Here is a 13,530-nt window from a genome sequence, read left to right as displayed (position 1 = left end):
CATCTTCCTTGTTTTTTTAAGGAATTTGTTTCCTCGGAGTCTGTCACTCCAGAAGATAATGATGGATTTAAACCACCCCGAGAGCATCTGAACTCTAAAACCAAGGGAGCACAAAGTAGGCTTTGTTTCTTCTGTGAATGCCTACCTTTTCTGCCTGTTTCTCTGTCTCTTGCTCAATACCTGTAGCTCATTTTCTTAGATTCCATAATAAACATGCTGCATTTGTCAGAAAGGTTACAACTTGTCTACATAAGACATCAGCAAACTATTGTTTGTGAGCCAAATCTGGCCCTCTACCTGTTCAGTATGGCATGTGAGCTAAGAATGATTTTTACATTTTTAAATAGTTGAAAAAAATCAGAAGGCGATAATATTTTGACACTTGAAAATTATATGAAATTACAATTTTAGTGTCCAGAAATAAAGTTTTGGCCAGGTGCAGTAGCTCACGCCTGTAATCTCAGCACTTTGGGAGGCCAAGGCAGGAGGAGGGCTGCTTGAGGCCATGAGTCTGGGCAATGTAGCAAGATCTTGTCTCAGCAACAACAAAGAAAGAGCCAGGTGTGGTGGTGCACACCTGTGGTCTTAGCTACTCAGGGGGCTGAGGTGGGAGGATTGTTGAGGTCAGTAGTTTGAGGTTACAGTGAACTATGATTGCGCCACTGCACTGCAGCCTGGGCGATAGAGCAAGACCCTGTCCCAAAAAAAATAAAATGTAAGTTTTATTGGAATACAGCCAGTTTGCATTACATATTGTCTGCTTCAACATTACAATAAGAGTTGAATAATCACAATAGAAACCACATGGCCAGCAAAGCCTAAAATATTTGCTATTTTGCCTTCTACAGAAGAACTTTGCTGGCCTCTGGTCTCATTACCAGTAGTGACTTGATGCATGGCAAGAGGGGTGAGCCGGACAACTCTGACTCTCTGTGGTGTACAGGTGTTGTCCATGGCTTTGGAACCATTGTGCAAAGCAGCCACTTTCAAACTCTTTGTAGATGGCTTTAAAAATAAACACACATCACTCTCCTGCAGTTGCCTAGCCAATACTGCCACAGAGCATACTCAGCATGACTCTGGCAAAAGGCTAAAATATTGCCACCCTGAGTCCTTGTGTTTCAGAGTTACTAGTCCTTGCCGTAGTTAATATTACAACTGAACAAACCTTATTTTTGGTACTTTTGCATTTCACTGTGTCCTTCACAAGGAGACATTGCTGAGACATGTCCATTTGTGAAGAATTGGTGAGCCACTGCTGCCTCTTCTCCCCTGCAACCCCAGCTCTCCACCTAATATTAAAGGATGGAGATTGGAGGAGACATGGCAGTTCCTTGATAGAAAAGGTTTATCGAGAAAGGGGATTTTGTGTATTATATTTATTTTATCATGCATGTGAGCCACAATGCATACCGTTGCTTTTGGTTCTTTTGCCCTTTTCATTGAGTACTACAATATATATAGTGGGTACTCTAAAAGTCAACAGCTATGTACTTTTTGTATAAAAAAATCCAGAGTTGTATTATGGCTTACATGTAACCCATGATTAAAATATGAGTACATGTAGGAACAGCAGCCAGCAACAACAGTGATGATTAAATTAAGAGCCTTAATTTTAAACAGGTATAATATCTTTATGCCATTGAATTAGGTGGTCCAAGTAGCTCTGTGGCTCTTTTAAAATAAGTAATTTATACTTACTCCATCTGACATACATTCATACCTTTTTTTTTTTTTTAAGAGAGACAGCGACTCGTTCTGTTACCCAAGCTGGAGTGCAGTGGTGGGATCATAGCTCCCTGTACCTTCCAGTTCCTGGGCTCAAACAGTCCTCCCACCTCAGTCTCCTGAGCAACCAGAACTACAGTCACACACCCCCTTGTTGGCTAATTTCTTTTTTTTTTTAATTTTTTTGTAGAGATGGGGTCTCACTTTGTTGCCCAGGCTGGTCTTGAATTCTTGGCCTCAAGCATCCTCCTGCCTTGGCCTCCCAAAGTGCTGGGATTACAGGCGTGAGCCACCAAGCCCAGCCATATTCATACTTTTGAATACTTTCAAAAAATTATTTTCCTTATTGGATAAGAAAAACGATTAAGCAGTGCATCTGCTTTTAAAGGATTATTGTTTACAAAAGTGTAATTATTGAATGGTCATCTAGTAAAACACCAAACACTAATATGTGCAAAACCCCTAGCAATACAGTTGTCACTGCTGGGACTTGTGGAAGGTGACTCTGTCAGAGTTAGACCTTTTATTGGCAGCGTAAAGGCCTAGAGTGCCTCCAAAACACTCACTCTGTTACATTTGTTTAGAATATACTTAAGTGCAGATTCCAGAATTAAAGAGAAGAAAGTCAGTTTTTATTAAGAGTAGAGATTAAATATAGTAATGAAGAAGCAAGATGTAGATTCATAAAAAGGCATTTTTACGTAGTAGAGAGAAGGCAGACTTTGGGATTCAAACATTTCTGGATTTGTTACCCCAGTTCTCATTATTGTGGGTCAGATGAATTCCTTAATCCCTCAGAGACTCAAAGTTTCCTTTATATAATTAATACTACCTGCCTAACACATTGTAAGGATTGATAATTAAAGCACCTAGCATCTAATTAGTGTTGTTAATTTCAGCACTATTGCTCAGCAAGTATATTTCCTAATGTTTCCTTCCAAAATATCTATTAGAGGACTCAAGTTCAAACCATGTTGATGATTTTGAAGATAATCTGCTGACTGAATCAGATGTGATAGATATAACTAAATGTAGAGAAGAAACTCCACCAAGGAGCAGATGTAACCAGGCGACCACATTGGATAATCAGAATATTAAAAAGGCAGTTGAGGTTCAAATACAGAAACCCCAAGAGGGACGATCTACAGCATGTCAAAAACAGCAGGTCTTTTGTGATGAAGAATTGCTAAGTGAAACCAAGAACACTTCATCTGATTCTCTAACAAAGTTCAACAAAGGGAATGTGTTTTTATTGGATGCCACAAAAGAAGGAAATGTCGGCCGCTTCCTTAATGTGAGTATAAGGGCTGAGATTCCTATTTCTGAACAACTGTTTTTCTATGCTACTTAACATAATTATGAGGAAAATAAGATAAACAGACTCTAAAGTCAGACCATCTGGTTAGAATTCCAGTCCTCCACTTGTATACTGTTGGATGTTTTACTTGACCTCTGATACATCATTTTCTACCTCTGTAACATGGGGACAAATGATAACTGTCTCAGGATGTTATGAGAATCTAATGAATTATAATAAAGTGCTTAGAACAGTGTCAACACATAGTAAACATTTGCTTTTTAAAAACTGTAAGAAATGGTGTATAAGAAAAGTATTTAAATATATCAGATTTAAATAAGCTCATTTACCTGAGTTGAAAAAAATGTATGGATAGGAAGTTATCAGTGAAATTAAATGGTGGCAGATATGTCCAAAGAATACTGCAGGGATTTAATGGTGTATTAATATGGAAAGATTGCCACAATATACTGTTTTTGGGGGTTTGTTTGTTTGTTTTGAGATGGAGTTTCACTGTGTCACCAGTGGCACAATCTTGGCTCACTGCAACCTCCACTTCTGGGGTTCAAGCGATTCTCATGCTTCAGCCTCCTGAGTAGCTGAAATTACAGGCATTAATGAATCCCATGATGAATGTGTGGAGCTGGCAGCTAGTGGGCAACAGAGCAATACTGGAATAGTGCTAATATGAGTAAATGGTATCATCTTTTTAGAAGCCTTGAAACGAAGCTACATAATGACTGTCTTCAGCAGCGAAACTCGTTGCTTACAATATCTCCTCTCCAAAAGGCTTGTTTGTTACAGTGAAGTAAACATTAGATTCTGTACATCTTCATGTTAAACTTACTTTGTGAAAACTTTTTGTTAAAAAAAAGAAAAAACAAAAGCCATACCTTGAGAAGTACTGTGCTCCCATTCCCATGCCCCCACTCCACCTTCTCTCTTTAGGTCATCATTTTTATTCTTTTTTTTTTTTGAGACTGAGTCTCGCTCTTTCGCCGGGCTGGAGTGCGGTGGTACGATCTCGGCTCACTGCAATCTCTGCCTCCTGGGTTCAAGCGATTCTCCCCATCAGCCTCCTGAGTAGCTGAGATTACAGGTGTGCACCACCATGCCTGGCTAACTTTTGTATTTTTAGTAGAGATACAGTTTCACCATGTTGGCCAGGCTGGTCTCAAACTCCTGACCTCAAGTGATCTGCCCGCTTTGGCCTCCCAAAGTGCTGGGATTACAGGTGTGAGCCACCGCACCTGGCCTTATTTCTCCCGCCCCCCATCCCCCCCCTTTTTTTTTTTTTTTAAACCATAAAACATAGCATATTATATTCACTGTTCTATACTTTGTTTTTCAGATTAACAGTATATTGGGCCAGGTGTGGTGGCTCATGCCTGTAATCCCAGCACTTTGGGAAGCTGAGGCAGGTGGATCACTTGAGGTCAGAAGTTCAAGACCAGCCTGGCCAACATAGTGAAACCCTGTCACTGCTAAAAATACAAAAAAAAAAAAAAATTAGCCAGATGTTGTGGCACATGCCTATAATCCCAGCTACTTGGGAGGCTGAGGCATGAGAATCACTTGAACCCGGGAGGTGGAGGTTGCAGTGAGCCAAGATCATGCCGCTGCACTCCAGCCTGGGCGACAGAGTGAGACTCCGTCTCAAAAAAAAAAAAAAAGTATATCGTGGCAATCTTTCCATATTAATACCCAGAGCTGCTCATTCTTTTTATTTGTACACTTTTGTTTATAGCCACATAGAATTCTATTGTGTACCAAAGTTTATTCAACCAATCCACTTTAGGCAAATATTTGGGTTATTTCCAAACCTTTAACATTAAAAACAATGCTCAATGAATAATTTTACACATGGAAACATATGCAGATGAATCTGTGGAATACAATTCTAGATATGAGATTGCAGAATCAAAAGACAAATGCATTTATAATAATGATAAATTTTGATATATTTTATAGGGATTTGTCCCATTTTTGCATTTCTAACAGCAACATATAAAAGTGTCAGAACAGGGCTTTTCTGAATGGGTTCCCACTATTAACAGCAGCTGTGATATTTTATACATTAACAAAAAAAGAACAAAGTCAGTGTAATATATTAAAAACAGAATGGTATTCTAATGCAAAAGCACAAGGCATCAGACTTTATGCTATTTCTAACCTTTGTGTTTATTTTTATTTAACAGCATAGTTGTTGCCCAAATCTCTTGGTACAGAATGTTTTTGTAGAAACACACAACAGGAATTTTCCACTGGTGGCATTCTTCACCAACAGGTTTGAAATTGATTTTGCTTACTTAATTCTGAGGAAATTGTGACTTTAAAAATAACAATAGAGGACTGAGTGCCATGGCTCATACCTGTAATCCCAGCACTTTGGGAGGCCAAGGCAGGGAGATTGCTTGAGCTCAGGAGTTTGAAACCAGCCTGGGCCACATGCCGAGACCCTGTCTTTACTAAAAAAAATACAAAAAGTTTGCCAGGTGTGGTGGCCAGCTACTCGGGAAGCTGGGGTGGGAGGATCACTTAAGTCCAAGAGGTAGAGTTTGAACCCTGTCTCAAAAACTGATAATTACAATAGAAAAATATTTTAAAGAAGATATATACTATAGCCCCAAATATCTGGTACTGTAGAATATTCAATTATCCTAAACTGTTCCTATTCAATAAGATTTTGAGGCCGGGTACGGTGGCTCAAGCCTGTAATCCTAGCACTTTGGGAGGCCGAGACGGGGGGATCACGAGGTCAGGAGATGGAGACCATCCTGGCTAACCCGGTGAAACCCCGTCTCTACTAAAAAATACAAAAAACTAGCCGGGCGAGGTGGCGGGCGCCTGTAGTTCCAGCTACTCGGGAGGCTGAGGCAGGAGAATGGCGTAAACCCGGGAGGCGGAGCTTGCAGTGAGCTGAGATCCGGCCACTGCACTCCAGCCTGGGTGACAGAGCGAGACTCCGTCTCAAAAAAAAAAAAAAAATTATTTTGAACACCTGAAATTTCAACTCTTATTCCCACTTAGAATGAATGCCTGAAAGGACTGAAGATATCAGGTATCACCCAGTTCCACTCGGGATGAATGATGCAGAGTGCTACAGAGTTTTTAATTCAGAGCCATTCCCCAGCTACTTCCACACTGCAGGCCTCAACACATGACTGGGTCCCACTGTTGGCAAAATATACTTCCTTCCTCATATTGATAGGTTCCTGCTTAACATTTTAGTAGATTTGAAATAAAACTCAAATGGTTATTCTTAATAAAAGGTCATTCCTAATTGGTGGGTGTCAGGTGAGAGAATAGATCATATTTTTGAGGATGGTTAATGTTAATATGAAAATTGATATAATTTGGTTCATTGGTAGTTATTTAGGGTATTTTATGATTCTTTTCAAATTTCTGCTTTCTAGGTATGTGAAAGCAAGAACAGAGCTAACATGGGATTATGGTTATGAAGCTGGGACTGTGCCTGAGAAGGAAATCTTCTGCCAATGTGGGGTTAATAAATGTAGAAAAAAAATATTATAAATATGTAGCTAACGCCTGTTTGTGAAATTAGCTTATTAGGCTGAAATTAAAGCCATGCAAAAGAAGGTCTAGGTCCATCAAGGTAATTCCCCTCTGTTTTCCTTTGTCATGGGGTTCATATTTTATTTCAGATTTTATTTGTGTGACTTAGAAATTCCAAGAACACAATTAGGACATTTTCATACACATAGGGTATCTCATTCACTGCTGTGCTACTTTACATGAGTAGGATAGAAGTGTATATTTTACATGAAATACCACTGTACAACTTATAATTTATTTACAAATTATATATTAAGAGAAATGTCATAACAGAACTCAGCTGTTTCTAATTGCTTTGTGACTGTTACCTTTTAGTTCATGCCCCCCCCCGGAGAGCTAAATTTCACATTTTTACCTACAAAATTGATTTTTAATTCCTGGCAAATCATTTACCATTATGAGCTACAAGGTGGGCAACAGCGCCTGAGGAACTAATTTTATGCATGTTACTCCCAAGTATTTTAACACTTGTTGGAGAAGCAATATCTGGATCCATAAAACACTGTCCCATCAACCATGTGAGTGAAGAGAGGGAGAACCTCTTCTGTAAGTAAGATTCTGGCAAACTCTTTGAAATGAATCTTCTCTTCCACAGATTTTCTCTACTCTTTCAGTACAAAAAGATAGGACAAGAGGGAATAGAAACCTGGAGGAACTTGAATATTTTTGTTCTAGGTAGAGTTAGAGATACAGTTATTGAAAAGGAAACCTAGAAAGTAGTCAAACTTGGCTTATTTAGGCCAGAAGTAATTGGGCTGGGCAAAAATTTCACTTAAAAAGCACAAGAAGGCCAGGCATGGTGGCTCACACCTGTAATCCCAATACTTTGAGAGGCCGAGGCAGGCGTATTACTTGAGCCTAGGGGTTTGAGACCAGCTTGGGCAACATGGCAAAACCCTGTCTCTACAAAAAATGCAAAAATTAGCCTGACATGATGGCATGTGCCTGTAGTCCCAGCTACTCAGGAGTGAGGTGGGAGGATCATTTGAGCTCGGAAGGTCAAGGCTGCAATGAGATGTGATTTCACCATAGTACTTCCAGACTAGGCAATAGAGCAAGACCTGGTCTCCAAAAAACAACACAGCACTCACACACACACACGTGCGAAAACAATTCTGAACTGTGAAATCTGAAACAGCCCCTTGGTATCTCCTGGGCATGATTTGCAAATTTTTTTTTTTTTTTTTTTTTTACAGAAAAAAGGGAAAGAATAAGCACTTTACCATAGGTTACTTGGCCCTAATCATCTATTGGAAAAGGGGACTGGGAAGGCCAAGCAGACTGGGAAACCAGATAGCTAGGGAAAGGAGCAAAACAGCCCAGCAACCTACAGAAGAGGAAAGTTGAGAAATCCATTTATTCACTGTAGAGATGCAGGAATTTCAGGCAATGCACTAAAATGAAGTGGGGGGGGGGAACTTGGATCAGTACAGGAACTATTTTTGTGCAAAAGAGAATATTATGGATCAGTCAGTATTTCCTTGAGCTCTGCCTGTGGAGTCCATTTGACCTTTAGGAATATGAGATATTCTGTCAGTTTTATCTTGGAGAAATTTCTCCTAAAATCTTAATGTGCTTTAGTCTGGACTGTTCATAGCTATCATCTTCCATCAGTACCCCAGAGATTCACTTTGTCTCTTATGTCAGATCTGTTTCCAGTTAGATCCCATTATTTTCCTTTTCCTTGGTTTACTCTTCCACATATTGGTAAAGCTCTTCTAATAGCTTTTGAAAAGGAAAAATGAGAAGTAAATGTTTTGAATCTCTGTGTGTTTGACAATGTCTTTATTTTACCCTTATACTTGATTGCTGTTTTGGTTGGCAAGGTATAGAATTCTTTAGTGGTCTCCATGCCCAGTTTTGAAGACATCTGCTAGCTTTCAGTGCTGCTGCTGTGGAGTCTGAAAATGTACTGTCTTCTGGCTTCCAGGGTGACTACTGGAAATCGAATGCCATTCTGTTCCTTCTCTTTTGCATAATCTGTTTTTATCTCTCTTGAAGCTTATAGGTTTATCTTTGTCTCAATGTTCTGTCCCTGTTAAGAGTCCATTTTCATCCTTTGTAGTAGGTGCCTGGTGGGATCATTCAGTCTGAAACTAATGATTTCCCATCTCTTCTCTCTTTTTTTTCCAGATGTTAGACCTCCAGAGTTTGATCTCTAATTTTCCTACCTTTTCTCTTAACTTTCAGGTCTGTCTTCTTGCTAAGACCTTTTCCTAGGACCATTTCTCAATTTAATCTTCCAGTTCATCTGTTGCATTTTATTTTTCTAGACTCATATTGTCTCATATTTTTAATTTCTAAGAGCTCCCCTTCTCTGAATATTTTTTTAATAGCATCCTATTTTGGCTCATAGTTGCAGTATTTTATCTCTTTGAAGATGTTTGTATGTTTATGTATGTATATGCACACACGTATACATACACATGCATGCATCTCTATATTCTTTCTGCATAATCTGTGTCCTCCAGAGTTTGTTTCTTGGTTTCCCCTATATGTTTGTTTTGGTCTCATTCACATTACAGGCTTTCCTCAGAGTTAATGGTCTTGGTAGTCTACTCATATTTAAGTGTGGAACACCAAAAAGCTTACTGTAAACTGAGTGTGTGGAAAAGGGCTGTTTGTTTTTCTATGACCTACCTGAGCTATTTTGCTGGGGAACACCCTAATGTCAGTCTCTTTAGGGCCTTTCATTTTGGCCTACAAGAAATACTCTTCCATCCTCCTGCGTGGAGGGCAAAAAAATAATAATAATAATAATAATTGGCTGCTAGGGTCTGCTCACTTCCCTGTTTTGCAGACTCCACACTCTCCTGCAATTCATTTCATAGTTGTCAAGACTACACAAATTGTCCTTTTTAATGTTTCTCTCTTCTGCTATCCCTAGTTGGCAGTCTTCTTCTTTACAACCTGCTGAAAGTGGAAGACCTCCAGTTTTCCTTTGATTAATTCCTCAGCAAACCACCAACTATTATGTCTTTTTTCCAGAACAACTATTTTTTAACTATAAGTATATGCATTTATATTCTCTACCTATTTGTTAGATTCACTGAAAACCTCATCTTATATGGTGCTCTGTACCCTATGGGTGCTAAATAAAGACTTGCTACTGGCAACTGGATTTAGGATCAATTAATTCTGCGTCCTTTTAAGATATGCTTATTTAGGCCAGACTCAGTATAATTTTTTTATTATTATTATTTATTTATTTATTTTTGAGACGGAGTCTTGCTCTGTCCCCCAGGCTGGAGTGCAGTGGCGTGATCTCGGCTCACCCGTGATCTCCTGGGTTGAAGCGATTCTCCTGCCTCAGCCTCCGGAGTAGCTGGGATTACAGGTGCCCGCCACCAAGCCCGGCTAATTTTTGTATTTTTAGTAGAGACGGGATTTCGCCATGTTGGCCAGGCCAGTCTCGAACTCCTGACCTCGTGATTCGCCCACCTCGGCCTCCCAAAGTCCTGGAACTGCAGGCGTGAGCCACCGCGCCCTCCCGGCCAGTATGATAAAAGTTTTTAGGAGGAATCCTCAGGAGAGTGAGTGTTTCTCCTGCTGAGTCGTGGGGGGTGGAGTAGGAAAGCCTGGCATTTGGGGTTTTTTTGTTGTTGTTTTTGAGACGGGAGTCTTGCTCTGTAGCCCAGACTGGAGTGCAGTGGCTTGATTTCGGCTCACTGCAACCTCCTCCTCCCGGCTCAATCGATTCTCCTGCCTCAGCCTCCGGAGTAGCTGGGATTACTGGCACGCGCCACCATGCCCAGCTAATTTTTGTATTTTTAGTACAGATGGGGTTTTACTATGTTGGTTAGGCTGGTCTTGAACTCCTGACCTCGTGATCCGCCCTCCTCGGTCTCCCAAAGTGCTGGGATTACAGGCGTGAGCCACCATGCCCGGCGTTTGGGTTTTTTAAGCTATTCAAATTTAGACTAGACTTGAATCCGGAGCAGTGTGCGTGAGAACCCCTATCTGCACATCCAGCTTTCTCCGGGCTGGCTAGTGACTGAAAGCGACAGCCCAGATTTGAGAAAACGAAACCTAGTGCAGCCAGGGCACTTCCGGGATCTCGCTATCCGGACGCCACCCGCAGCTGCAGCAGAGCCATGGCCCAGGCGTCGCCGCTCCGACCCCAGAGGGTGGACAGCGCCGGCAGCCCGGAAGCCCAACCCGCGCAGGAGGCGCTCTTCCTTCCCACCGGTGTGTACCGCGGGGGCGGGCGGGCGGGGCTGGGCGGCAACGGGCCCGAGCAAGGGGCCTGCCTCCGGTCGTGGCCTCTTGGGGGCCCCGACCTGCCCCTACTCCGAGCCGGGGCCCCAGACGCCGGGGCCGCGCTGGACGAACGTGGCTCGGCACTCGCGTGCGTGTCGGGGGGCGCCAGAGGACAGGGCGCGGCCCGGGCCAGTTCCACGGGTGGCTCTGACTGGCCATGGTTTCACACGAGTGGCGGGCATGCTTCGGTTTACCTCTCCCGCGGGTGACAGCCTAGTGCTTCCACCACAACCGATGTCAACTCTCCTAGCGCTCCTCCACTCACAGGTAAACCAGGACAGTGGAGGGGCGCACTGCTGCGGGGAGGCAGGGGCCGGCCCTGAGGGAAGAGCAGGGTCTCACGTTCACGGAGGACGTGACTGGAACCCGTCTCCTCCTCCCCTCCACTCACAGGTAAACCAGGACAGTGGAGGGGCGCCCTGCTGCGGGGAGGCAGGGGCCGGCCCTGAGGGAAGAGCGGGGTCTCACGTTCACGGAGGAAGTGACTGGAACCCGTCTCCTCCTCCCCAGTCGTTCCGGTCCTCCCCGGCCCTCTCCTTGAGTGGGTGGGTCTTCTGACGGGTTCCTGCCCTTGCGTATGTTTAGTGCTCCTAACGGTGTGCCAGGCTCAGGGCAAGGCCCTGAGCATACGAAGATGAGTTAGGCAGGCCCTGCCCTAGAGACTCTACTAGGCAACTTTAATGAGGTCAGAACCACAGAGGTACTGATGAGAGACTCCTGACTCCCGGTGTTCAGGGAAAGCTTTTTGAGGAGAGGATGCCCGGGCTTACCTTTTTTTTGTTTGTTTGTTTTTGTTTTTTTGAGACAGAGTTTTGCTCTTGTTGCCCAGGCTGGAGTGCAATGGCGCGATCTCGGCCCACTGCAACCTCTGCCTCCCGAATTCAAGCGATTCTCCTGCCTCAGTCTCCCGAGTATAGCCTCCCGAGTAGCTGGGATTACAGGCATGTGCCACCACGCCCGGCTAATTTTGTATTTTTAGTAGAGACAGGGTTTCTCCATGTTTCCTGGGCTTACCTTAAAGGGCAAGACTCAGCCAAAGGTGGAAAAGTTGAAGGGGTGTTCCCAGCAGAGAAGATGACACAAATAAAGGCACCAACCACAAAACGTCATACGTAAACATCATACGTGTCAACCACAAGTCAATCAGTTGGATATTTCATTCGCTGGTGTACTATGGACTGTAAGATGAGTCACGAGAGATGCGATTCCATCCTGACGTCTTCCGCAAACTCCAGACTGGTATAACCAACTTCTTCCAAGTCTGAAATGATCTCAAACTGAGTATGTCCCAAAGAGAATTCTTGTTTCCCCCACTCTACTCAAGTACTCCAAACCTGCTCAACCACCAGCCCATGCCATTCATCCAGTTGCTCCTCCCAAAAACCTTAGTGGCTCCTCAGGGCCTCTTTTTCCTCCGCACACCCCTTCTAATGTATCAGTCAGGCCAGCCAGTTCTGTATTCAGCCTGACTGTATCTGGAGCCTGACTGCTTCTCACTACTTCCATTACTGCCACCCAAGCCTACGCCATCCTGATCTTCTGCCTTGACTATTGCTTTCCTGGCTTCTATTCTAGCCTTTAATACAGGCAGGCCTGCATAGCAGCCAAAATGCTTTTTGAAAAACAAAAAGTAAATGTGATTCTCCTACTCAAAACCCACCAATAGTCTCCTATGACTCTCACAACAACCTGTAAGCCCAGCCTACAGTTTACCCCATGTCCTTATCTGATTTGACTCCTGGCCATCTTAATGACTCTGCTATCCTGCCACCTTGTAGGTCCTCTAAGCTACCAAAGGTGTCCCTGCCTCAGGATCTTTCCATTTACTATTTTCTGCAAGGAAAACTCATTGCCACATCATCCCATTTTCAGTTCCCGATCATATTCAGATGTCTGCTCATACACATCTTCCCTCAACCTTGCCTGCCCATCCTGTCTAAAAGAGCACCCCTTGCCCCTGCTCCTGTCACTCTCTACCTCCTTCTCCTGCTCTATTTTTCTCTATAGCACTTATCACTCACTACCCGGAAAAAAAAACAAAACTTGTTTAATGCCTGTCTTTACCACACCACTGGCATGTAAATTCATCTTACTCTCTTCTATCCCTAGTGTCTAGACTGGTTGGCCTAGTAGTAGTAGTAGGACATAGTAGGTACTCATTAAATATTAAATAATAGTAAGTTCTCATTAAATATTTGTTGAAGGAATGAATGTACTTATATATAACACTGTGGAGCTTGACTTCTGTAGGTGATGGGGAAATGCGGGTAGATGTCCATTTCCGGTAGATCATTCTGACAGTAACCTCGTACATTTCAGGTAGATCATTCTGACAGTAACATAGTACATTTCCGGTAGATCATTCTGACAGTAACCTCGTACATTTCCGGTAGATCATTCTGACAGTAACCTAGTACATTTCAGGTAGCTCATTCTGACAGTAACCTCGTACATTTCAGGTAGATCATTCTGATGCTAACCTCGTACATTTCAGGTAGATCATTCTGACGTTAACCTCGTACATTTCCAGTAGATCATTCTGACAGTAACCTCGTACATTTCAGGTAGATCATTCTGACAGTAACCTCGTATATTTCAGGTAGATCATTCTGACAGTAACGTAGTACATTTCCAGTAGATCATTCTGATGGTAATGTAAAGAATGGAGT

General features: G+C 42.7%; 2 protein-coding genes across 8 annotated transcripts in view; both read left to right on the top strand.

The window, feature by feature from the left end:
* LOC105490704 (SET domain bifurcated histone lysine methyltransferase 2) overlaps positions 1 to 9,722 on the top strand; it is a 54,390-nt gene extending 44,668 nt beyond the window's left edge. For all 3 annotated transcript variants that reach the window (XM_024795712.2, XM_024795713.2, XM_011756580.3), the window contains 4 exons: positions 22 to 115; positions 2,682 to 3,022; positions 5,224 to 5,312; positions 6,442 to 9,722. In XM_024795712.2, coding sequence (XP_024651480.2) covers positions 22 to 115; positions 2,682 to 3,022; positions 5,224 to 5,312; positions 6,442 to 6,559 — 642 coding nt within the window. In that variant the 3' untranslated portion in view covers positions 6,560 to 9,722. The remainder of the gene's footprint in view (positions 1 to 21; positions 116 to 2,681; positions 3,023 to 5,223; positions 5,313 to 6,441) is intronic.
* Positions 9,723 to 10,590: 868 nt separating this feature from the next.
* The window catches only part of LOC105490703 (PHD finger protein 11), a 28,283-nt gene continuing 25,343 nt past the window's right edge, over positions 10,591 to 13,530 (top strand). Inside the window, exon 1 of one of the 5 annotated variants that reach the window (XM_071081637.1) lies at positions 10,591 to 10,789. In XM_071081637.1, coding sequence (XP_070937738.1) covers positions 10,696 to 10,789 — 94 coding nt within the window. In that variant the 5' untranslated portion in view covers positions 10,591 to 10,695. Of the gene's footprint in view, positions 11,129 to 11,174; positions 11,255 to 13,530 lie in introns of those variants that run through there. The other 4 variants (XM_071081641.1, XM_071081638.1, XM_071081640.1 and 1 more) reach the window with 4 other exon arrangements.

Source organism: Macaca nemestrina, chromosome 16, assembly GCF_043159975.1.
Source record: "Macaca nemestrina isolate mMacNem1 chromosome 16, mMacNem.hap1, whole genome shotgun sequence".
NCBI classification, from domain to species: domain Eukaryota; kingdom Metazoa; phylum Chordata; class Mammalia; order Primates; family Cercopithecidae; genus Macaca; species Macaca nemestrina.
The sequence above is the reverse complement of the archived record's forward strand: the minus strand, read 5'-3'. Positions and strand labels throughout refer to the sequence as shown.